At 42.4% G+C, this 26,217-nt stretch overlaps 1 protein-coding gene across 1 annotated transcript; it reads left to right on the top strand.

Annotated features, from left to right (window-relative positions):
- Window positions 1–201: 201 nt before the first annotated feature.
- LOC146608281 (sodium/potassium-transporting ATPase subunit alpha-1-like) lies at window positions 202–26,007 on the top strand. Its single transcript, XM_085349008.1, has 23 exons — window positions 202–440; window positions 12,627–12,740; window positions 13,441–13,500; window positions 15,701–15,802; window positions 15,926–16,027; window positions 16,213–16,326; window positions 16,587–16,721; window positions 17,229–17,346; window positions 17,421–17,689; window positions 17,769–18,077; window positions 19,903–20,037; window positions 20,221–20,413; window positions 20,501–20,676; window positions 20,775–20,911; window positions 21,305–21,455; window positions 22,507–22,675; window positions 22,766–22,920; window positions 23,068–23,191; window positions 24,036–24,181; window positions 24,262–24,392; window positions 25,089–25,190; window positions 25,330–25,421; window positions 25,734–26,007. The coding sequence occupies exons 1-23, from the start codon at window positions 429–431 to the stop codon at window positions 25,760–25,762; spliced, it is 3,075 nt and encodes a 1,024-aa protein (XP_085205134.1). The 5' UTR covers window positions 202–428; the 3' UTR covers window positions 25,763–26,007.
- Window positions 26,008–26,217: the final 210 nt, after the last annotated feature.

Here is a 26,217-nt window from a genome sequence, read left to right on the forward strand (position 1 = left end):
ATTGTGTGTGTGTTTGTGTGTGGCGCTTAAAAAGAAAAAAAAGAAAAGAAAAAGGAAAAAAAAACGCCCAATAATGGAGGATGCCCCGCCTTCATCCGTGGGGTTACCATGGCAAATGGCGTCGACGTCACTATGGAAGAAACGCCGTCTATAAGTATTGGAGGGTCTGCCGCGACGGCTTGCGAGCTCGGATGTGTGCTGCGGAGGAGTGACACGTGCTGACTACAAAAATAAAGAAAAATAAATAAATTTAAAAAAAAAAAAATATATATATATATATATAATAACAGGCACATCCAGGAGTTTTATTTTTTTATCTTTGTTTTTTGTTTAGCTTGTTTTTTTAACTGTATATAAATTTAAGGTGGAGTTTCGTTGCTCTTTTTTTTACTTGAACTGGGAAGAATTAACCCCGCATTTTGGCAACCATGGGACGAGGAGTGAGTATAAAAAATGTTTATTTTACCTCTTTGTTCGACTCCACAAATGCTCTTATTTGCTCCCGCTGAGAATAAGCGGTAGGCAAAAGGAGATATTTGAAAGTTCGCCATTCAAACAAGTGGTTCGCTTTAAGTCGATGCTGATGCTACACCATGTGTTGCGATTCGCTCGAAACGCTTCAAAATGCCTTCTCCTCAAATGCCTCTTGAGGGGTACTTCCGTGTTTCGAACCCTCAGAGAGTAGAGACTCCCCCCTTTTCTTGTTCTTCTCCTTCTGTTATTTATGTATTTTGTCATTGACTTGAGCCCGTCAAGGATAAAGACCGCTGTGAAGTAAGTTTCCATCGCTCACAGAGATGCTTTTGAGTGGCGTCCCGTTATGTAACGAGATGTTCTGAACCGCCTGAGCTGTCAAAAGTTTTCCAGCTGCGACGGTGCAGCTGTGGAAATAAACCCGCTCGAGAAAGTAACGGTGTCCTCACTTTACTGACTTTAGAGCCACTTTAAGCTTCAACTCGAGTGGGAAAGCTCTTCGTGAGCAACACATAGCACAGAAATGTATGCCTTTAGGGAAGAACTGTGGCTTTTCTTTCTCGCTACTTGTATGTATTTATTTATTTTATTTCAGCACCAGGCGTTTTTATTCTGGGAATAACAGCCTGGCAGTGGGAGGGATATGTTAGCAGCCCGACCCATTTTTCTCTGCCTGCAACTGTGAGCAGCTATCTTAAACTTATCTGAAGTCAGCCGTACCTCCTTTTAGGGAGAATTTCTTCGACTGCTTGCTGGGTAGTTTTGTGTCATGCGGGTTCACTATTGTGACTTTAACTGCAGGAATATAATGGATGAAAGGGTAATTGTGCTCCATGGTGGCAGCAATCCATCACTGATAGATTAAAATTGCTATAAGCTGCTTGCAGGCATTGTTAAGAGAAAAAAGAAAAGAGGACAGTTTAAGCCCTTTTTGTGATGTTTTAAAATTGATTTAAAATTCCCACGCCTCCTTGTCTTTTTTCATCATATATTAGTGTCCAGCTTTTTTACATGGAAAGATTCAGTCTGTTATTGTTCCTCTGTTGCTTCTTGGTATGGCTGATATCGTCCCCTTCCTCCCCGGCTTGAATTGTAGGGGATGAAACTGAAGCCAGTTGCATGTAATGTCAGCAGTCGCCACACCCTGCCATTCTGCGCAGGGGAAGCACTCATTACAGATTCAGCCTGCAAGGGATGGAGAGGTGGGATGAAGGGGAGAGGGAAGATGGGCTGAGAGAGATCTGGCGGGAGATGTGAAGCAGAACGCCTCATTCAGTCTGTTCCTCTTTCATTTTTTCCCTCCTTCTGTTTCCGCAGAGTTTTCTCCTCACTCTCTCTCAGCTTCTTGGCCACCGCTTCTTTTTTCTCCTTCCCATATGTGATGAAAGCCATGCCCTGCCCCCATTCGAGCCTCCACTTCCCCCACAGTGTCTCCCCTCCTTTCCTGCCCCCCTCCCTTTCCTCTTCTCTCCTTTTCTCAAATACATTCAGTGCTGGCACGGACAAATAGCTAGACTTGGAAGAGATGATGGCCACCATAGAGCCTTCCGAAGGGGTGGGGGGGTTAAGTTGCAATGGAGAAGAAGTGGGGCAGAGAGTGAGAACAGGTACGGGAAGATCATTTTTTGGGGGGGAAGTGTGCCTCCCACTTGCTCCCCTCATAATATGAGGATGACATTACTCTTTCGCCCTTTTTTAAAAAAAAAAAATATTTTCCTCACCACATCAGCAGCACAGTGCAATAAAGAGACAAAAGCAAAGTGAGCTAGCAAGAGGGTGGATTGATTGCTTGAAAAGAGGGAGGTGGGGGCCAAGAGGCACCAGTTGCCACTGCCGAACAACTTCCAGACATGATGGAGGGGCTGCGGACATTTCTGTGCAGTGCACTCTCTTAACCTGAATGATCCATTCATGGATTAAAAGCTCTTTAGGAAAGAGGAGCAGGTAGCTGAAGCTTATCTATATTTATTTATGCCCCCCCCCCCCCACACACACACACTTGTTTTTCCTTTTGTTTAAATTCGCAGTGCAGAAGCTGATGGGAGGTTACCTCACCTGTTCAAACTGCAGCTTCTGCACTTGAACTAGGCGAGCACTGCGGAGTGGGGGATCTGAACGCAGAGGCAGCTGTCAACGCTTTCAGGGGAGCAATGGGGGCGAAGTGGACTAAATATTTCATAGTCTTACCTAACTCAACCTTTAAGATCTTTTTCTCCTCAGTTGGCTGAATTATTAAGAAGTTTCAGGTCTTCAAAATCATCCGTTTTTACAACCAATTCAAACGCTTTAGCTATAGCAGTTTCCTTTCACCAACGAAATTATCCTGTTCTGGTAAATGGGTGGGGTAGGGTGAAATGGTCACAGTTGCATGAATATTGGGTTGTCAGGTTGAATTTGTTTGTTTTCGTGCAGCATGCGTTCTGCAGTTATAGAGAGTTAAACTACCCAGTTGTCTTAATCATACTTGGATGGATGACACATTGAAGAGAAATATTTTTTATTTTTTATGATTCAATATCAGCCTTCCAGCAAGCTGAAAGTACATCACTCAAATGTGACAAGGGTCTTTCTAACTGGTTGAAATGTCCATAGCTGCCATAGCCTCCTTGACATCTCCCATCAGTTTCTAGACTCTGCATTGCAAAGCCTCAGTGTTTTGGCTCCCACCCTTCTGGGGTTTTCTTTTCTTTAGTGCTAAAAGTGGTAACATTTGACTTGGGTTTATGAGGGTTGAGTTTTGACAAAGTTTTGACCTTTCAACCGTCATATTGTTACAATGTGACCGCTGGTCATTTTCATTCTGATGGGAGTAAGCTTCTTCAGGATGATAATGCCCTCTTTGTAGGACACACATGCCTCTTTTCCACTAGCACCAACTCGACTGTACTGGATTCAACTTGGCTCAGTTTAAGCCTTTTCCCTTTCAATTACCACTCACTGTGGGTGGGGTCCTTATAACAATGTGGCCCAAAGATCCTGTGACAACATTTACATGTGAAATAAATACAACACAGCAATGGAAAACAGAGGCGTATACCTGCTGCTAAGCTGATGGTAAATGTCTGCACCTAGTCTTTGGACTAGGGTCTTGGTTTGTGTGCATCCATTTCCCTAATTTCCATGTTTGAGGGAATCAGTGGCATGAAGTCTGTTGGTCCCAGCCCAGTAGACCAGGCACTACCACCTAATGGGAAATCCTAAAAACTGAGTACAGTCAAGTGAGTAGGTAGTAGATGAGTAGGTGCTAGTAGAAAGGAGGCAATACAGTCACTAATGATAACTATTTGAAGAGGGTGCAGTCAGTCCTATTAGAAAATTTTAGGACGGACATGTTGGGGAGTTCCACCACAATCCTTAGGAATGCCAAATGAGGACCCTAATGGAGTTGTAGAAACTTGGCAAATCAATACAAAGGATGACCAAAGCAGGTGTACAGGAACGTGTAGCTGCGGTACCTTACTGAAACACCCAATGTTAAGTTTTTCCTTGAATTTGTCTCATCTGAAATCTATGGACAGGCAGATTGGCTCTGTGAAAGTACTGGTTAAGGACACAGCTGAGGATTTTCTGATCTTGAGCTTGCAGTTTTGCATGGAAAATATGACTATGCGAGTGTAGTTGAAACATTGAAGTGTACATGCTGTGAACAGTGAAAAGATGGTAATATTGCTGTTTCTGGATGGCACTCCCCTCACTCGTATCAAAGACTTTTCTCTCTCATCTTCCCACCATAAGCTGACTTGGCATGCTAGTCCCCGCCCACTTTTAATCTACACCTTCACATCCATTCCTTACAGTTCGTTCCCCCCTTGTTCTCTGTTTGTACCTGTTTTCCTTCCGCTCTTGTCCCGCTCCCCCTCTTTACTGGGGATTTAACATTCTTTCCGCTTGGCAGTCACTGTGAATTAACTGGGACTTTTGTCACACAGTACCCCTTGTCTGTTTCTGAACACCGCGTACCCCCTTCTCTCTGCTTCTTTTTCCTACGCTCAGTCAATCTTTACCCGTTGTGTTTCCTACGTTCCATTAATCTGTTTGCCATCTTTAGCTTCTCTCTTTCTTTCCTGCTTTGCCATTCTTTCTGGCTTTCCTCGTTTTTATTTTTAATTCCCTCCCTCCAATTCTTCCACATGCCATCCCTCCCTGAGCCTTCCCCTCTGTTTTGCTAAGAAGCTTGAGCCGTGTGATTTGTTTTCCGTGGCAGCTCTTTGAACTTTCCCTGCGAGCCTGTAGCTGAGTAAATGTGGAACATGGACATAAAAACCAAAAACCTGCAGAGAACACACGGGTGGCTGTCTTTTGTGCTCCTTTCCTGCATGAGGAAATATGGGAATTTTCCACGCCATGTTAAAATCTAGATCCAGGATCTGCAGGCTGAATCACTGAGCTGTTGGCTCGTGTGATTATGACATAAGATTGCAGTTTGAATTCTTGAGGAAACACTGCCAGACATTCATTCATTCACTCACTTTTGTTCTTTTCTTTTTTTTTTATGGGGGGGAAAAAAAAAAAGCTGAGAGTCACAGGGACGTGGAGGGAGATTTAAACACGACCCCCCCCCCCCCCCTCCCCCACATTTAAATTAACACACTTTCTTTTCAGTGTTTAAACAGAAAAAGGGGTAGTTGGAGGAAATGAAAGAATAAAGGAGGAGGAGGAGGGGGCATGGGAGGAAAGGGGGAGGAGGAGGGGCTGTGACACGTGACTTTGTCCATTCACATATCTCCAGAGGTGTGGCAACAGTCGCTGGTGGCAACCGGGCAAAGTCCCAGGACAGTCTGTGTGTGTTTGTGGGGGCACAGTTGAATGAGCAGCTTTTGTATCTGGTAAGAGACCCTGGCACCAGGGTGGACTCGCTCACAGGAATTCTGCCTGTAAAACGTTTTCGAACACTTTAAAATATGTGGCTGCTCGACCGCTTTCTTCTGATGTCCACTTGAGCCTCTAGGATGTTGTTCTCCCATGCGAGGAGCAAAAGCCGGGAGGCTGGGAGTGGGGTCAGCTTTTGAAGTTGCTTCTGCTCGGAGATGCAAACCCTCACTGTTTTCCCCAACTTTGTCATGCTTCTTTTTCTATCTCAAGCCTTCTTCTTACCGGTTAGTTCTCACGGGATTCAATCGCTAATAAAAGCTGAGCTGAACTCAATGTCACTGATATCGGTCTGTAATGTTGCGAAATCTTTCTGACAGTTCCTGGACTGTGTAGCCTTTTTGCAGACAAACAAAAGAGAGCGTGGTTCCAGCCTGTTTTGAAATTCCCAAAAATCTCCAAAAAAAGGCGCAAGGAAAAAAAACAATGAGCACTGGTCAGCATCATAACAGATAACATGGCCCACGTGCCTGTGGTCTTACCAAGCACATGAAACGATTCTGTGAGGCTGTTGTTTGTGTGTTTGATGCAGATTTTGTGAGGGTAGTACAAAAGGCCATTGTTCAGGGAGAATTCATACCAGTTTATTATGACGTTTGCTTTTGTAGAGCAGATCCTTCCCTCTCATTTTTTTCCCTTGCTCATCATCTGTCAGTGTATTGTCTTCATACCACCTCCTTCCCCACTTTCATCCTTGCATTTTCTTTCTAATCTTAACCACCTTACTGCTGTAAGGAGTTCACTGACCTTGAATGCTGCTCTTCAAGGTTATGAGAAGCCTCTCAGTGTAAGTGCACTGGACCCCAGAATCCTCAAAGTAGTAGTATTTGTTTGCAGCTGTGCTTCGAGCTAAATAAGCATCAGGAAATATGCAGACAGCGATGTCTTGTGTGATATCCTTAATCTAGTTGATATCTCTGACTCTGTGCTTTGATTTGTTGTCTTGCGAGCGGAAAAAGACCGCGAAAGCTTCAGAGTCACCTGACTCTCTGTTGCCTCTTCTGACACCAGGAAGATGAGCTGTCAACATGTGACTGTGGAGTTAAGTGTAGGTGCAGCACCTCTGCGTGTTAATTTATGATGTCTCAGTAGTAGTTAGTAAAGTGACAGGTGCAGCGCCGTCACGGGGGATGCAGTCATTTCTGTACAGTGCAAGTAAGACTGGGGGAGGGTGGGTAAAATCCCGGATGGGATTTAGTTATGTGTCACCCTTATCTGGCAGGACCAGAGCAAGTTCACTGGGTTTAAAACTGATGCAACTGATGAAATGGGGCTTTCCCCACACAGAGGCAGGTGCGTCGACAGTAATGCATCAAAGACCGAACAAAGAAATGGCAGACAACTGTGGCTGACTTTAAGGCCACGTGTTGGCAGTGAGCTACAGAGGGATCATTAACACTGTTTTGTCTTTATAGTCAAGGCAAATGCCTTTAGAGTTAGAGGCTGAATGCTGTCAGTAGCAATGAGTTGAATGAAATGCTGTGTGATTACAAATAATCTGAGTGTCACTTGATTAAGAATAAACTTAGGTTCCAGTTCAAGGCTGGGAGGGAAAAAAAGTGTTTTGGCTGAGGCGCACAATGACAAATCAACTGACTGAGGTGCGAGACGCAGGGAAATTTACTTATCAATCTACTCTGTCTTTTAAAAGAAATGTCAAGAGCAGACTTAGGGGAGCGGTGCAGCAGCTCCGGCTTGACTGTTGCTTGTCAGCTGCTTTCTTTTTTGAGTCTGCCGTCAGGGACTTTGTGCTCTGTAGCAGGTTAGTGTTTCTATTCTGGCATCTTCTCAGACTCTGATCTTTTACCTGAAGTGAAAGACTTGAAATAGCAGGTGTTTAAAAACTCACAGATCACTAGTCCAAGTTGGGGTTTCTCTGCATTGTTGTGGCCTCTTTTATGTATCATTCATATTCATAAATACACTGTTGCTGTGACAAAAAATACTAATGACTTATTAATTTCATTTCTGGATACTTCAATTATAAACTTTTATCTTTCCTATTAGGACTAGAGCCCAACCATTACAGTTGACTAATACTGGGTATTTGCCGCTATGTTAGTATCAGTGTCTACAGACAAACACAAAAACCAACAATACAAATAGGCATATAAAATTGTCATTATCCTAAAATTAGTAGCTACACATAACAAATGTATGAAGAAACTGGTTTGTGTGCCTGAAAATATCGGCTAATATGATTTTTCAATCACTGAACATGAGTATTCGTCTTAAAAATCCTGTATCAGTCTGACCCTAAATAGGATAATTAATGTAACTACTATTATATAGTAATTAAAGAACCAAAAACTGTAATTATTTAAGCTAACAGATATTTAATTATTAATTATTATTTAAGTTGGACAGTCAAAATTAAAATGGTTGCAGTTCAACTTCTTTTTCTGAGGACGATTAATGTTTGCACAAAGTCTAATGATATATTTGACGTGCGTCAGTCAAGTGATATGTTCTTGAGGCCATTCAGCTGAGGAGTGCATGCAGTCCTGGATGATAAATGATCAAATCATAATCACAAGCTATCAAAGACAAATGCATGATTTTTCATTGATTGATTAGAACGGGTGGTATACACAAGCCTGGCATTCTTCATATCCAAAATTCCAGAGGTGAATGAATTTTTATCAATAAAACATTGTTCAGGATGTGAACTTTTATACATGGAGGACATGGACTTTACAGACTCTTCAAATTGGTGTCATCTCTGTTGGAAACAAATGTGTGTCCAACTTTGGGCTCTGGTCCTCTCTTCATGAGTGTTCTCACTAAAGCCAGATGGCCCCTGAGGGCCCCCTGAGGTTCCAGAGGCTAAGAGCAAGAACCAGGCTCGATGTTTTCCCAGCTTAGCTGGCCAGGGGGGCTCAAGCAACAATAACAACATGTGCTTGGGATCACACAGTGCTCTGGTGGCTCTCTGGGAAACTTTAAGGGCTAATGTGGTAGAAAAACAATATTAGTTAGCATGTTTCCATGACTGGGACTGTGGTTAGGATGTTCATTTATAGTCATTCTGGGTCCAAAATATCACCACCTAACGAGCGAAGCAAATTGGTAGTCACTTGGTGTTGGACAGCCTCCTTCTCTGCTAACATGCTAACACCTTTAAAGTGCTGTACCTTGTACAGCGCTGAATTATTGATGGGACTTAACCACTGATCGATGTCTGCTTCTAGAATTGCTGTCTTCTGTTACATACCTGAAGCACACACTAGCTTAGCTTTCTCTCCCTCGTAGCACAAACCCTGAGAATCAAACATGTGCTTAACCTGTTAAAACACACAGCTAGTGGCCCATTTGGGCAATAGAGTTATCCAATTGTCCAGGTTATATCAACATTATCTTACTTGAAATATATAAAAACCTACATCCCGTTACTATGAGACAATTACAGCCTGCTTCATATATCTGTGATATATGAGCTGAACTATTGGGTATTTGCCGGTATATTGGTAGTGTCATTGATAACAACCAATAAATGAATTAAGTAATGGGAAAAAGACACTTGAACATGGTGTAAGTGTTGCTGTTGCATAGGCTGACTACCAGGTGGAACTCCCCTGTGTTTGAATTGGAACAAATAACAACCAGCTGACTTGATCAGAGTTGGTTGGTTGACTGAGATCAGTCTGCAATAAAACAATAATTTTTAAACTAGTGAGGATTCATAAATGCCTGCATTTTACAAACCTGTTTCTTTCAGAAGGGAAAACAGCTGATATGTGGGATTTTTCAAATCTCTAAATATCAGTATCGACTTTTTTTTTCTTTTTTTTTAAATGGCGATGGTTATCAGTATTCCTAATCACAGTCAGTCTTTATGTAGCCTGCTAATGTGCCACATTAAGGCTAAAGGCAGCTGAAGTGTTCAGTCTTATGGTGGCCCTCAAAGAAGAACAGGAATTTTAATGTCTGCACTTAGTCAAGTGGCCATGTACAAAATAATTGTTGAGATACTTCATTTTGGGCTTAAGTGGATATCAGCTTTTGGCTGATCTGTTAAATTGGACAGTTGGAATAAAATAACAATTTGAAAATTTCGGTTATCTTCCTTTGAGAGTTCAACATTGTAAATGTGACTAAATAATAACTGATCGGTGGTAAAAAGCTTTAAAAAGCACATCAGTTGCATTGATTCAGAAACCCTGCAAGTCTGAATGAAAGTAAAATTGTATAATTTCCTATTATTGCCAGATTGTTTCATCATATCACCAAGTCTTTCTATAGAGGCTATAACTTTAGTCTTTTAGGAGTATCATAAAAACCACTGAGTTTGGCAGTCTGAAAGCAGAATGTTCATGTCCTCATATATAAGGAGTGGTTATGTTGGCCATCTGGTTATGGTGTCAATAAAAACTGTAGGCTCATTATTCACCTCATTTAAAACCCTGGACAGGATGAAGGTGTTCAGCAGCACATGGAATTGCCTTGCGATGTTTCTCACTGTTAAAGAACGGAGTTCATAAGTGCTGCTTCAGAGCTGTGCGTTTTGAGCTTTAAAAATAACGCTACTTCTACCCCTAGCTGTTTCCTGTGACTTCCTTTCTTCCACTTGCCCACTCTGTCTCACCGTCTCTCTAGCTTGGCCATTTAGAAGACGGTCTTTGCGCAGTCTTGCTCTGTCGTGAAATGTAAAATCAGAAGTGTTTCCATATTTGATAATTTTTAAACCTGCTTTCACTACTATGAGTAATTCTATGTGGACACTGCAAGATCCAAATTTGGAGATATTCTGTTTACTTGCCTACAGCAAGAGAATTTGTGTCCCAGTTGGAGTTTCAAATCAACAAAATAGGGTGATATATATAAGTGTGACTACCAGTAAATGACTAGTGTGGTTTATTGTTCCACTCTGGTGTTTGGCTGGGGTGCATAACTGTTCACGTTGCATTTAGAAAACTGGCGAGTGAATAAAGTGCTTTGTGTGTGCATGCGTTTGCATGCAACAGTGACACCTTTTACTGCAAACGTGGGTGTTTTCAACAAGTGAAACTGGTTTCACCCAGCACCGTAATCTGGCTCACCACAGAAAGTCTTATCTCGCAACTGACCAGTAAGCGCAAAAACTCTGCTCCTCTCCGAAGTGAGACTATTGATGCTGGCAGATAAAGATGTGCCTCTAGAGCTCGACTGATCCTTTGAAAGCTTAATTGACTTAAATTTTCAAAATTGTCAGTTGCTGAAACACAATTTTACAGATGGATTATTGTTTTTTTAAAAATAAGAGGCTTTTAGAAGTTTACTGGGGAAAAAAAGAAAGAAAAAGAGAGCTGTTTGCAGTGACAGATGGTGTCCACATGTATGTGACAAGTTAAGAGGTGACTATTCTTTCTTGGACTGTTGGCTGAAGTTTGTGGCAGTTTGTCTCACCAATTTAGGTCAAGGTTTTCTGAGGTTTAGACAAGGCCATGTTTGTTATTTTTGTATCTGGTTTTAAGTGCACTGACCCACATGGAGGCTTAAAGAGACGCAGTATGGCAAAATGTCTTCTGGCATTTGGAGTCATGAGACATCAGATGCACCTCGGCAGTAGTCATCGTGTTACTTATGCATGATTCTGTCTGTTTCTGCACAGAAAAGGTTTGGAACATGAAGTTTCACCTTCAAGTTGTAACATTTTATTATTTAGCATGCGTGTGCCATCAAGTGGTTGCAGTTCATTTAAATCAGTGGCACGCACCCCCACTTAAAGTGTCATGCAGTGATTAATATTCACTGGCCCAACATTTAAACCACTGCCAGGTGAAATGAATAACATCCATCATGTTGTTGCTTTGTTGTGCTAACAAACAAAACTTGGGTTCTGAATGTCATGTGGATGTCACTTTGATCAAATCATCCACGCAAATACCAATGCAGAAAAGGCACCCCACTGTAAGGGCCATGGCAGTTACCAGTGGCAACAGTCTTCCCCCAGCAGGGAAATGCACAATGCCATGCAGCAAAAACTGCTATTAAAGGACTACATTTACCAAATAGAGTGACCCAAGCATTCCTCTGGCCTCTCTAGAATGCGCCCCATACCGCAAGCCCACATGACCCAGATGACCCAAAGAATCCGGGGTCAAAGTCTCAGTGTTAGAAACCACAGGATATTCCCAGAGGTTTTATGTCCTTTCCCCAAAGGATCAAAGCTGGTTTGGCATCACAGGAGGGAATCTACTCACTGTTAGGCTCGAAGATTTGATCTTATATGGCTTTATAACTACATGGTAGAAGTTGTATTATAGGCATGTGGATATAAACCCAGAATGAATTCTGAATTGTCCAATGCCTCAGAATTAACTGCCTCACATGTATTGGTTTCTTTTTATCTGTGCTGGTATGTTATCCAGTGGTGGCACATCAAAAAACGACTATATCAAGGTCATGACAGTAAGATTTTTGGACACTTGGAAATCTGTTTTGTTTTTTTTGTTGTTTTTTTAAATGTCCTTTGTGTTTATACTCTGGGACTGAACGATTGGTTTAATGTCTTGATTTAATGTCAGATCTCATTAGGAAACCAATAAAGAAAGAATCTTTTATACATAGGTCATTTAGCAAAGCAGCAGTTTGCATACATTGTTAGCAAAGTGACCGTGGTCGTTGGTGAGTTCTTAAATGTGCGTAGTTGTGCGGGGTGGCACTTTAATCACCCTCACCCAGCTGAACATGCACATTTTAAAGAAGCTAACATAGGAAAACCACCTCTGTCTATCCAGAATTCTGAGCTGGCCGCAAACTAGCAGCCTCAGTATGAGCAGCAAAATGGCAGATGCACTCGCATAAAAAAAAATTATGTAATGTAATGTGTAAAAAGAGGGGAAAAAAATACTGGAAAAATGTAAATTGCTTTGGGAAGTTTTAGATCCCTTGCTCTTCCAGTGTGGATGTCAAAGTATTCTTGGGCCAGATACTGAACCCCCAATGCATCCATCTCAGTGTGACTGTTAGGTTGAAAGCATTTAGGTATAGAGAAAAACACTTGTATGAATGTGTGTGTGAGACTGGGTGAATATGACTTGTAGTAAGAAAGCACTCAATTAGCTTGCAGTAGAAAAGTACTATATAACTCCTGTGACTCGAGAGAACAATAACCGTTTCAGTGGTGTCTCATTACTAACACTATACTTTGTACCTTTTGACTGCCAATTTATGCATTATTGGTATCATTCACAAAGCTTCTTGAGATAATCTAAAGTTATTTCTGTAACTAAACAGTATCTCATTTTCTGTTGTTGTTGGGTTTGTTTGTTTTTTAACCCCCATCTGCCTTGTGTTTCCAGGAAGGACGAGAGCAGTATGAGCTCGCTGCGACCTCGGAGCAGGGCGGCAAGAAGAAGGGCAAGGGTAAGAAGAAAGAAAAAGATATGGATGAATTAAAGAAGGAAGTGGACATGGTGAGTGTGTCAGTGGTCACTTTTGTTTGTTTTTTTTGCTACGTTTGTTCACCTCAGGACCTTTTCCTGTGATTGTCCAGTCCCCTGCCTTTCATTTGAACACTCTGTCCTCTCCATTGTGTTCATCTTCTACCGCTACTTCCTTCATATATACCTCTCCACAAGGAATACCAAAATGCAGCCAGTACTAAAGAGCATAAAATTGGTGTTTGATGTCAATATATTCACAAATCTGTCAAAGTAAAAAGTTTCATTTGTTGATCTATCATACCTTCTTTTACCAATCACATGTTAATTTCTCATTAAATTCTGAATAGTGTCCTCTAAAAAAACATCATTTTTCATCCTGCCACTGCCTAATTGTTGTTTTTCTCCAGTTTTTTTTCCTGCCTAACTCCTTCCTCTTTTCCCTTTCTTGCTTCCTCATTTCATGCTCCTGTTTTGCCTGCTGCCTTCCTTCAGCTCATCCTTCTACTTACTTTACATTTATCTTTTCCTTTCTCTTTTTTCACCTCTTCTTCACCATCTCCTCTCTCTGTCTTCTGTTGGCTCATTATCTTTCCATTCATTTATTCATCTTATATGAGGAAGTCGTTGTAAAATGTAGGTAAATATCACTGGTTTTCAGCACATTGAGCCCACACACACTTGGATTACATGAACTCTGGTCTGATGCCACTTTGTCTCTGTGTCCCTGCAGGATGATCACAAGCTAACCCTGGACGAGCTCAACCGCAAATATGGAACGGACCTCACCAATGTGAGTGAAAGCTGAAAATGTGCTGCCCTCTGGCTCTCTGTCTGCTTTAAAAACCTTAAACAGTCTAACTTTTGGCAGCTGCTGTCCTCGTCTCCAGACTCTGGCATCGTAATGTAATTTTTTTTTTTGGGGGGGGGGAGTGTATTTCCATCAAAGTGTCTCCATCTATCACGGAGATTAGATTAGATTAAAAAAAAAAAAAAAAAAAAAAAGCTGCAATACCAGCTGCAAACTGGCTGCTGGTAGTTTGCCTTTAACCCCCCCCCCTTTTTTTTCCCTTTTTTTTTTTTTTTTTTTTTTTTTTTCCCTCTTTGGTCTGACAGCTGACATTCGGCACATGAATGATTAATGGTGCTCGGATGAATTAAACACGAGACTTTGTTTAAAAAGGGGAGCGATCTGTGCTCGCGTGACGAAGGGTTGTCGAGGCTGCTACTTCATCTTCAGGCTCTGTTCGTGTGTTTCAGCCAGGAGGGTTCAAGAGACTTCTGGGGGCCCAGGGAACACTTCCAGTGGAGAGAGCCCTCCGCCCAGTCATAATCCTAATACCAGTTTTTAGCTGCGTCACTTGATGCTGTGGACTGGCTAAAATATTTGCCTGTGCTCGCCAGCTGGCTAGCTGGATTAGCCACGCTATGCAGTAGCAGGGATGGTTTGCTGTTCATGACAGATTGATGAGGCATATCAGAGATTATGCAGGTCCAAAAATAACGTGGGAGGGAGTGATGGTCGCAATATACTAATTTTACTGGTATAAATGAGCCCCCCATCTATAAAGAGGACTCTTTAGAACAGAATATTATGATTTTTAGAGAAAATATTTTGCAGCCCTCTGCTTCCTAGACCTCACTTTTAAGTCAACTGCATTAAGCTAAACCTTTAATTGAAAAACAGTGGGACAAAGAGGAATAGCAATGGAAATTGAACTGTGACAAAGAGAGTTGAATCAAGTTTTAAAATCTTTGCTGTCGATCATTTGGAGGAAGCGGAGTTCAGGTATGTTCCCACCTTGTCATAACTGTAAGTTGAAAAGCTCTTGTTTTTATTGTGACAGACCCTGCAGTGCAGAACCTCACATGCCACTGTGTAAAAGGAAATGCACTTAAGTCTGTGAAGGTTCTCAGTCATCCAGGTCATCGTAGTCAAAGGAGCTTGCAAAGAAAAGCGTCTGGACTTCTTTAAGTTGCTTGAAGACGTTTCACCTCTCATCCGAGAAGCTTCTTCAGTTCTAAGGTCAAATGGTGGAGAGTCCCACATCCTGGGCCATCTGACCTCAGGAATTCGCATGATAAGGTGGGGCCAGGTTTCACAATGAACTCACCTGAAACTCTGGCTGATTGGGACCCACGCCCAGTTTCACACCTTGGCTCAGGCGATTAGAGGATCATCAGGGGGTCCTTTTGTCCCTCTGTGGGGGGTTACTCCCACTAGGTTTATATCTGGGACTCCCCACCATTTGACCTTAGAACTGAAGAAGCTTCTCGGATGAGAGGTGAAACGTATTCAAGCAACTTAAAGAAGTCCAGACGCTTTTCTTTGCAAGCTCCTTTGAAATGCACTTAACTTTCTTGGTATTAGCCCAGTGGCATGACGACTGTATTGTATAATTCATACACTGGCTTTAATGCATGAACTGTAATGCACACTCCTGTCTTAAAGACACTCCCCCAGTCTCCAGCCACTGCCATCTCAGTCGCACCCTCCAAACGGCCCCCTTCTCCTCATGCAAATGTGCTCCTGGTCATACAGGAGGGATCAAGGAGAGTAGTTAATCAGTGCCTCTAACTGGGGTCTCCGAGCTATGCATGCGTGCGCATGCATGCGTCTAAAGCAGCTGTGAATAATTTATTAGCCACAGACGCCCCTCTGCCCTGATTTCATATGATCCCATTTGCCTCATCTTTCGCTCCTCTCATCTTCACTTCTTCATCTTCCTCCTACCTGCTGATGAAGTAGATGGCCCTGTTGTTGTTGTTTTTTGTGTAGGTTTTTTTTTTTTTTCCTGTTGATGATGTGTTTCCAGGCAACTAGTAGCACCTACCGTCCCCCCTGGGCTTAAATATCTGGCAGTGTGTGTATTTGTCCCTGGTTGGGAAATGGTGATGAAGACATTTAAAGGCAGACATCGTTGTCCAAGCTCTCTTGCGTGTCAGCTTGGCGCATTTTTATAACATTCTGTTTCGGTATTTTCTCATGTCAGGGGTTGACCAGTGAGAAGGCTGCTGAGATCCTGGCCCGTGATGGACCCAACGCCCTCACTCCTCCTCCAACCACCCCAGAGTGGGTCAAATTCTGCAAACAGGTGACTTCAAAATCTTCCTTGTTTGGAGATTGTCAGGGGGTTCGCCGTCGACGTTAAATTGTGACACAAGTTTCATAAAGTTCGTGAGTTAAAAGGCAAGTCCTGTTCTCGTTTTTCCTTCAGATGTTTGGTGGTTTCTCCATGCTTCTGTGGACTGGTGCCATCCTCTGTTTCCTGGCCTATAGTATCCAGGCTGCAATGGAGGAGGAACCTGCGAATGATAATGTAAGCTACAGTCCTTAACTGTGTGGAAAATGATTTCAGCCAGTTTAACATCATAAAGCAGGCAATGCTAGACACTTATTCCTAATAGGATTTACCTTCAGAAGCTTAACAGAATAAAGGAAGCTAAGTTGGATAAGAAAGGAACTGCTGGGGAAAAGTCTGAACTCGCTGTTTTTGCCATTCAGTTATACCTGGGTGTTGTGCTTTCTGCTGTCGTCATCATCACTGGTTGCTTCTCCTACTACCAAGAAGCCAAGAGCTCCAAGATCATGGACTCCTTCAAGAACCTGGTCCCACAGGTGCCTATTACATTTGAGCTTTTTTTTTCTTGCTATCCTAATGAGACCCCTGCTGATGGATTACATTACACTGAAAGCAGTGTTGTCACAGTGATTATTATTGTGTTTATTATTTTTGAGCAGCAGAGAGGGACGTCTCAGTCTCATGCCTGTTAAATCACACAGTGCTTTCTGAAATCAGCTGAAACGGATTTGGACGTTCACCCGACTCCATTTGTCTCACATCAGCATCTGTTTCTCTCATTTCTCTTCTCTCATAGCAAGCCCTGGTTGTTCGTGACGGTGAGAAGAAGAGCATCAACGCTGAGGATGTGGTGGTTGGTGATTTAGTGGAGGTGAAAGGTGGTGACAGGATCCCTGCCGACCTGAGAATCATCTCCGCCCACGGCTGCAAGGTGGGCGCTCCATAAGTTATTTATATCTGCCTCTATTTCATTTTTAACAAACAATTTCTCATCAGTATCATCCAGGGGAAACCTTTTAATCCTTCAGTTCAGTGCTTGTTAGTGATTCGAAGCTCCTGAAATGTCTCTCTAAAAATAGTGCTTCCTTTCATAAAATCCAGGCTCGCTGTGACCAATTAATTCTGTTTTTATTGTGGATTTCAAACAATGTCATGCACTCTGTTTGTATTTTTAACACTTCATTATCAGATTGCCATGTGATTGTGAAGTAGAGCATGAAGAACCAAATTACCCTCTCTGACTCTTCCTTTGAAGTCACTATTTTAGTTACTTGACTTGTGCCTCATTAATTAACAGGCACTTATTTTGTTATGGAAAACAAAAAAGCAAATCGCTGACCCGTTTTGGGTCCCAAACCTGAAGTCAAGACCCTTTCAGTGATCTTTATTTAACTAAAGGCAGATGTTACCATATGTTTGTTGTGTTGTTTCCACTCAGGTGGACAATTCGTCTCTGACTGGTGAATCAGAGCCCCAGACTCGTACTCCTGATTTCTCCAACGAGAACCCATTGGAGACGAGGAACATTGCTTTCTTCTCGACCAACTGTGTTGAAGGTATAATGACACAGAATGAACAATGAAGCTAATGTTTTATTGTTTTTTATTTAATGATCTTATCCCTGTGACAGGAACTGCCCGTGGTATTGTGATCAGCACTGGAGATCGTACCGTCATGGGTCGTATCGCCACGCTAGCCTCGGGACTTGAAGTCGGACGCACCCCAATCTCAATCGAGATTGAGCACTTCATCCACATCATCACTGGTGTGGCAGTCTTCCTCGGCATGTCCTTTTTCATCCTTTCCCTCATCCTTGGGTACACCTGGCTCGAGGCCGTCATCTTCCTCATTGGCATCATTGTCGCCAATGTGCCAGAAGGTCTCCTCGCTACTGTCACTGTGAGTCCAGATGTTTCATGTGTCTTAAAGATCCAGTGGTTCTCAAACAGTTGGCTGACCCAAGCATTCTCCTCTGTAGGTGTGTCTGACTCTGACTGCTAAGCGTATGGCCAAGAAGAACTGCCTGGTAAAGAACTTGGAAGCTGTCGAGACACTGGGCTCCACCTCCACCATCTGCTCCGACAAGACTGGCACCCTGACCCAGAACAGAATGACTGTGGCCCACATGTGGTTTGACAACCAGATCCATGAGGCCGACACCACTGAGAACCAGAGCGGTACCTCTTTTGACAGGAGCTCTGCCACGTGGGCCTCTCTGGCTAGAATCGCCGGACTCTGCAACCGCGCCGTCTTCCTGGCTGAGCAGAGCAACGTTCCCATTCTAAAGGTAGGCCTTTCACCTGTCCTTCTGTTTATTTGGATAATTGGAATCAAATTGAGTCATTCTCGGGATTTTTCTTTTTCCCCTGCATGAATTGTGTATGTGTTTATGTATTTTAGGAAATGATTAGCTTTAAGAGCTAAAAACAGAAGCCTGTGTGCTCTTAAATCCTTTGTTCAACAGCAAGAAATGTTTTTCTGTTGTTGTAAGCTTTTAGTTTGTGTGCTCATTATGTGGGCAGGATTTAAAACTCCAGTACTGCTGACTCATTATCTAAATTTGAATATGCCCTTTTTTCAAATGATTTGAAAAACACAAGTGTTCCTCTGCCCTATTGTTTGGTTTTTATCCTCTAATGTTGTTCACTTCATTCCCAGTGTTTGTAACACCTGTGCGGTTGCGTGAATGCCTCTCTAAATATTCTAACAAAGGACAAGAGACCGGCTCGGTTCTATGAAAGGAAATGTAATGATGCTGCAGCTTTTGTCTATGCTTCATGATAAAGCAGTTTAGGACATATTTATCAAGAGTGTCAAAGCTTCAGTACTTTGTGTTGGTGTTTCCAGTGGGCTGACTTAGCTGGGAGATCCACTGATAATTTCTGTGGCGTGCTACTGACCAAAGAATCCTGTAAAGCCTATGATAAAAGCCCCCTTTTAAATACAGGCCCACATGACACTTCACAGCATTCATCAGTTGGGGGAGGGGTTGCAGATTAAACTCTGGTAAACAACCTTTATTTTTGTAGAGCCCGACTGATATGAGACACAGCTGGTAGCCCATTTGGGCAATAGCTACAAAAGTATGACAGTCATAATCATGCTTTTATCCCAGTGCTCACAATGGCAATTAAAACCCAACTGATATATTGGCAGTAAGTCGATGACTGATATTTGCTGTTTATAATGGCAAATAAATCAAAATTCTAAGAATAGAAGGGAGAAACTGCCTTTAATGGTGTAATCAGTGTTGATATGGTGACATTTGTCTACCAGAAGGGACTTTGCAACTTCCCCGTTGGCATATCTGCCAACTGATCCGAGGAGAGCCGGACAGCGTGAACAAGTAATCCTTGACTTGTTGTAACAATAAAACTAGATTATTATGGAACTGCATTGTCATTATCATCAATATAAATAAACCTAACAAGTTGGAGAAGATCTGTTTGTTCCGTGTGTGGCAAAATTGAAAAAAAGAAAAAAAGGCCGATATGTTGACCATTTAAATCACCAAGTTATCGGTCTTAAAAATCATATCTTCATATCCAGCTCTACATTATTCTGTTTATGAATGATTTTGAACCTTCTAACAGGGGTCCAATTTTGTTATTGGGCTTTTATTCATTTTTACCCCTGCTGAGATGTTTTCCTCTTAGACAGACCGGCTTGTTTTCCTTCACATAACTCCCACTGCAGTGGCTCACATAAACACATACACACGCACACACACATGTAACTACATAATTACTGTGTACCTCACCAAACACACACACACACACACACACACACACACACACACACACGCAGCTGCACGTAGGTCTCTTGGCTCCAAGACTATCAGTCATGTTCTTTCACTGCTCATTATTTTCCTGTCTGTCACTGTTACAAGAATGAGGCAAGGGTAAACATGGGGTTGGTTTTCATCAAGGCCTATTATTACAATGGGAAGAAAAATTATAACGGGCATTTTGTTTCTTGTGCTATGCCTTATTCCAAAGTAAATTTAACAGAGAACAATTTTCTAAACTCTCCATACAGTAATTTGGCAACCCAGTTGAATAGTTTGATAATCTACTTAAGATTCTTTTCCCCATTTTATCTTCATCATCCAGAGAGATGTGGCTGGTGATGCCTCTGAGTCGGCTCTGCTGAAGTGCATTGAACTCTGCTGTGGCTCAGTCCAAGAAATGAGGGAGAAAACCCCCAAAATTGCTGAGATCCCTTTCAACTCCACTAACAAGTACCAGGTATGGCAAAAGTATGCATTGCATTATGAAATGTCACATTTATTGTCATGTACATGAAATCTACAATATTAGATTATCTTAATTGCAAGTTGGGTTCATAACTGTGCAAAAAAAAAACAACAGTTTTTAAAAAATTTGTTCCTGTTTTTTTTTTTTTTTTTTTTTTTTGTTCTGTGCTCATAGCTTTCCATCCACAAGAATTCCTGTGAAGGAGAGTCCAAGCACCTGCTGGTCATGAAAGGAGCTCCAGAGAGAATTCTGGACCGCTGCTCCACCATAATGATGCAGGGCAAAGAGCAGCCTCTGGATGACGAGATGAAAGACTCTTTCCAGAATGCGTACCTTGAGCTGGGAGGTCTGGGAGAGAGAGTGCTGGGTGAGGCTCTGTGGCTGCTGGGGGTTTAAATTTCTGAATTCATAATACTGAGTTGAAACCTAAATGACCACTTCGTGTCCAATCTAGGTTTCTGCCATTATCACCTGCCTGATGAGCAGTTCCCAGAGGACTTTGCTTTTGATACCGACGAGGTGAACTTCCCCACTGAGAACCTGTGCTTCATCGGCCTCATGTCCATGATTGACCCTCCTCGTGCTGCTGTGCCCGATGCCGTGGGTAAATGCAGGAGTGCTGGAATCAAGGTATGCATGCGGAGATCACATTCAAAGCAGACATTTAGACTTCATAAATGAGAGTGTTGACTTATTGGACTTATCAGCACAAACTTCCCTCGTTCTAGGTGATCATGGTAACAGGTGATCATCCAATCACAGCTAAGGCCATCGCTAAAGGTGTGGGTATCATCTCTGAGGGCAACGAGACTGTTGAAGACATTGCTGCACGTTTGAACATCCCGATCAACGAAGTCAATCCAAGGTACCAACTTTCTGTGGGGTTACCTCATGGCCACATTCTTGGTCCCTTTTTCTTTTTAAATGTGGCTGTTACATTCAGCAAAAGGACTAGATGTTGTAGTCCCTGACAATGCATTGCTTTAAATGGCGAGAATCTTGAGGGATGGCTGTTATGAGGAAAGGCAGCCCAGAAACTTTACCAGCAGCACACATCGTTTTATGCCTCAACTTTTGGTTTTTTACCCAAGCTAATCTGCAATTTTTGGAGGGGATTTGAGATCTAATCTAGGTTATCATATTAAGATTTGGGACATATTATCAGTAGTGGACCTTGGATTCATTGGGTGTTTCGGCCATTATCTATTATAATTTCCACCCTCAGAACATTAAGTATGAATGTCATTTTTCCCCACAGAGATGCCAAGGCCTGCGTCGTTCACGGTGGTGACCTGAAGGATCTGACCCCAGAGCAGCTCGACGACATCTTGAAGTACCACACGGAGATCGTCTTCGCCAGAACCTCGCCACAACAGAAGCTGATCATTGTGGAGGGCTGCCAGAGACAGGTATAGCAAAACAAATGTGAAAATGTGGCACAGTGCTTTCACCTGTGCTGTGGAGCAGACCGTCCTGCTCGCACAAACACCTGCAGCGTTTGTGCTCGTGTTTTTTAGTTTGGCAAACACAGCACCTGCCTTTGCTTTGTCATGTAAATGCATCTGTGAATTTCTCCCAGTGGTTGGTTATGATTGCTGCTTTGGTCTGATTTATCAAGTTGGCTGAATAATTGAGCGCCAACATCTGTCAAGCTGTGAGCTCAACCATGTGCATGAATATCTGAGCGCATCAGTAAGCGGGGGAAAACTCTCAAAGTTGTACGTGGACTCTGACTATGGAGATATTTATTAAAATAATTCCTGTTTATAATGTCCGATCAAGGGTTTCGGTAAACAATTCTGCGTCACAGACTCTTCACAGCTATTTGCAGGGCGGCGTTTAGCAGACTGCTATGACTGTAACGTTTCAAACACGTCTCTCATCTCAACGCTTTAATAGCCATTATTTGCCACATCAGGTGCAGTGAAATATAGATCTGGTAGTTTACTGATGCACGTTCGGCTATAAATAATTGAACTGTCAGCTTCTTTCTTTGTCAACGTTTAATAAATCTCAAAAATATGCTTGGTGCGCTGTTCATTAGCTCAAGTGGGAGGCCTAATAATAACACTGTGTGGAGCTAATGTGACAAATAATTGAGGCACTCACCTTTTTTTAATTTATTTTTTAATGAAGGAAATCCCACAGGCTTTTGTTTTTTGTTTGTTTGTTTTTTGCCCCTGTTGGCATCCAACACAGCCACCGAATAGCCTTCCAAAGCCTTGTCACACGTAACACTGTAGCGGCGAATCTTCCTCCACTGATTCCACATTTATGTCTCTTAGTCACTTTTATCACAGCTGTCAAATACAAAAATGGGAGTTTCCCTGAAACCTTTTGAGGCTTTTCTTTCACAAGGCAGGAGATTGTGTCACACGATGTAATGTCATTTGAAAGAAAGAACGTCGCCTTTCCCCTTCTGTTCTGTTTAATTTGACTTTGGCACCGTCTTGTGTGCAGGGAGCCATTGTGGCCGTGACAGGTGATGGCGTGAACGACTCTCCAGCTCTGAAAAAAGCGGACATTGGTGTCGCCATGGGCATCGCTGGATCCGACGTCTCCAAGCAGGCTGCCGACATGATCCTGCTGGACGATAACTTTGCCTCCATTGTCACTGGAGTGGAAGAGGGTAACAGATTGTACAAATTGACACTAGCTTACTTGTGTGTAAGTAGTAGGAGCATTTATGAATACAACAAATTTGCTTTGGTCTCATCAGGCCGTCTGATCTTTGACAACTTGAAGAAGTCCATCGCCTACACTCTGACCAGTAACATCCCTGAGATCACTCCCTTCCTCCTCTTCATCATCGCCAACATCCCTCTGCCCCTGGGAACCGTCACCATCCTCTGTATTGATCTGGGAACTGACATGGTAGTGTTTTATTTTTTTTCTGCTGCCGGTTAGGGATTCATCGCTCAGTTGTATGATTTTTAAGTTATTTGAAAAACAAGGAACTTGAACTTTTATGTTTTTTGGTGCTTTTTGTTTTGTTGATTGGTGCTGCGTGCTGCCTCTCAGGTCCCTGCCATCTCCCTGGCTTATGAAGCGGCTGAGAGCGACATCATGAAGAGACAGCCCAGAAACCCCAAAACAGACAAGCTGGTGAACGAGAGGCTCATCAGTATAGCCTATGGACAAATCGGTAAACAGATGGCCTCGACTTGAATGCGAATTCTGGAAATTGCCCACTGAAATGACATTTTCTAGACATGGATCTCTGCTAGATGTTGTTTTTTTTTTTTTTCTTTCTGTCTTTCTAAGAGGGCAGCTCAGTGTCTGGGTGGAGCAAGATAACAAGAAGAGAGGCATGCACCATAAATAGTCCTGTAGTGATAGAGAGTTGAAGTGTATGCGTGTTGTATGTTTGAGTGATGACAGAGCACTGCCTCGGGCTTTTGATGTTTCCCTCTTCGGTAATGAAGCCAGAAATAAACCTGACCCCTCTGACCATTTTTGAACTTCCTTATAAGAGCGTTATAGACTCAAACAAATTTCTCACCCTCCTTACTGTTTTAAAAACATGATATAACTGTTTTGGGGGTTTGCATTAAGGAGGCTTTGAATATCTGATGATGATCAGTGCATCTTGCCAGACATCTAAAGTATCACAGCATCTTTTTATGGATTATTCATCTCATGGATAATGATTTTAAAATGAAATTTAGTCTACTTGTAATTTTTATTCTAAGCCGTTAATGCCTCAAAGACTGGTTAATCAGATTTATTTACTTAATTACTCACCCATTGACAAATGGTTTGATCCAGAAAATTACCCAAAGGACTGGATAAACATATTCACCGACTCAGACGGCGACGTTCTCATTCGTCTCGTTTTTTCCGAAAGAGCACAAAGCTGATCTGTTTAATCAATAAATGATTGATTCCAGTTTAATTTCACACAAATTAACTGCATGTATTCATCATTTTAGTATTAAAACATCAGAATGTTATGAAGTGTCTGATATAATGATCATTCCCTCTTGCAGGTATGATCCAGGCTCTGGCAGGCTTCTTCACCTACTTTGTGATCTTGGCTGAAAACGGCTTCCTGCCGGCCACCCTGGTGGGGATCAGAGTTTCCTGGGATAACAAGTACATCAATGACCTGGAGGACAGCTATGGACAGCAGTGGGTGAGTAACATTTGTAAGGAAGACCTCAAGTAACAGTTTGTTCCATCATCAGCTGATGCAAACGATGTGTTCTCCATCAGACTTACGAGCAGAGGAAGATCGTGGAGTTCACCTGCCACACGGCCTTCTTCGTCAGCATCGTCATCGTGCAGTGGGCCGATCTGATCATCTGCAAGACCAGGAGGAACTCAGTCTTCCAGCAGGGCATGAAGTGAGTAAAACACCCTCCGTTTGTGAATGCGGAGGCGCATCACTGTTCTCCGTCACCTCTGCTTGAACTTAGCTGTGGATATTTCATTCTGAAATGGTCCTGAAACAGCTGCCACCTTTAATGTCATGCTTATTTATCCACATTGCAGTAGCAGTGCTCTTTCTCTGGGAAGAACTCCAGCTAACCTCTGCATATATTCTGGGCTCTAAGAAGGATATACTTAATTTAAAAAGCACTCCGGCTGTGGTTTGCATCGGTCGCTCAGATCAGTGTCAGTTGTTTAAAGGGAAGCTATTCTCATCATTTCAAGTGCCACATTGTTATTCATGGACTTGACTGGAGTAGCTTTGCCCATCTCACAGTTCAAAAGTCTTTTCTCCTTTTTTTCTTTTTTTAAATAAATTATTATTATAGACTGGATGAAGGTGCATCTCAGGTCAGCCACTGTCTAAAACAAGCAGTCTTAAAGGCAGTCCTTACTTTTCAGTCAACTTCCTTGTGATTGGCCACCACAAACAAAGTTTAAACCAGTTCTATGGTCACAATTGAAGTCTGTGAGCAGCCTGACATAACCATATTAAGAACTTGTGGAGCTCTGGTCATATTTAATGTGTGTATCCACTGCAGCATCCCGGCACAATAAAACCATATAAAACTATAAATATTCAGCCTGATTTATTTCTGTTGCTCTTTCAGGAACAAGATCCTGATCTTTGGACTGTTTGAGGAGACCGCTCTGGCTGCCTTCCTCTCCTACTGCCCAGGCATGGATGTTGCCCTCAGAATGTATCCTCTTAAGTAAGTAAAGCCCTCCCCCAGAAACCACCAATAAGTACTTTACGGACTCTAATCTGGTTTACTTACCACATGTCGTTCATCCAGACCTGGGGCTCTGGATCAGTTTCTCATCTTCTTTTGTGTTTGTGTGCATTTCCAGGCCCAACTGGTGGTTCTGCGCCTTCCCCTATTCCCTGCTTATCTTTATCTATGATGAAATCCGTAAGCTGATCCTCAGACGCAGCCCAGGAGGTGAGTCCAGAATCCATGCCTTTATTATCCTTTTTAGTGTGTGTGTGTGTGTGTGTGTGTGTGTGTGTGTGTGTGTGTGTGTGTGTGTGTGTGTGTACTACTTTCTCTACTACCCGTTCCTCCCTTCTTTCCCTTCTCCTTCTTTCTTTGCTCCCTGAGGCTAGTGGCTAAAATGGAAAAATTGGCATCTCCTTAATCTTCTGCCATCCTCCTGCCTATTTCCATGCTTTAAAATAAAGTGTATAATGAAATGTGTCCAATGAGTTTTCCTCTAAATCAAGTGAGTTTTTTTTCTCCTCCTTTTGTATCCAGGCTGGGTGGAACGGGAGACCTACTACTAAAGACCTGTCAGTCCAGTCAGCTCGCATCTTCTCCTCCACTCCCGTCTTTGCATGAATATTGTCTTGCTGCTCGGAATAAAATTTTAACCTCTGTGGAAAAAAAAAAATAAAAAATTGGAACGTGTTTTTATATTAGGGAATGCTTGATACTACTCTTAGACAAATACTGAGATGGAACATGCTGATGATGATGCTGATAAATGATAATGCTAATAATGACATGAACACTGAACATTGACATGACTATGCGTGCCTTGTTTCTGAAACAGGACCAATTTTATACATGTTTTTAACAGTTATGAACGTTAAATAAAAATGCGCTCGAGTCAGGTCCCAAAATGTTTCCTGTCATCATTAATCGTGTGTGCTTGCCTGGGAAATCTCCAGCCTTTTTGACTGAATCCATGAAAATGTAATGCAAATGGCCTGAGCTGCTTCTTTGTTTTTTCTTTCTT

Source organism: Diplotaxodon limnothrissa, linkage group LG23 (assembly GCF_057381915.1).
Source record: "Diplotaxodon limnothrissa isolate DT_005_m linkage group LG23, D_limnothrissa_male_GT1.1, whole genome shotgun sequence".
In the NCBI taxonomy this organism is placed as follows: Eukaryota; Metazoa; Chordata; class Actinopteri; order Cichliformes; family Cichlidae; genus Diplotaxodon; species Diplotaxodon limnothrissa.

Excerpts from the sequence above, each read along its gene's own strand:
- LOC146608281 (XM_085349008.1), top strand. Across the intron at positions 16,722-17,228 it reads TCTCCGCCCACGGCTGCAAG|GTGGACAATTCGTCTCTGAC; the intron begins GTGGGCGCTCCA and ends GTTTCCACTCAG. Across the intron at positions 17,690-17,768 it reads GTCTCCTCGCTACTGTCACT|GTGTGTCTGACTCTGACTGC; the intron begins GTGAGTCCAGAT and ends TCTCCTCTGTAG.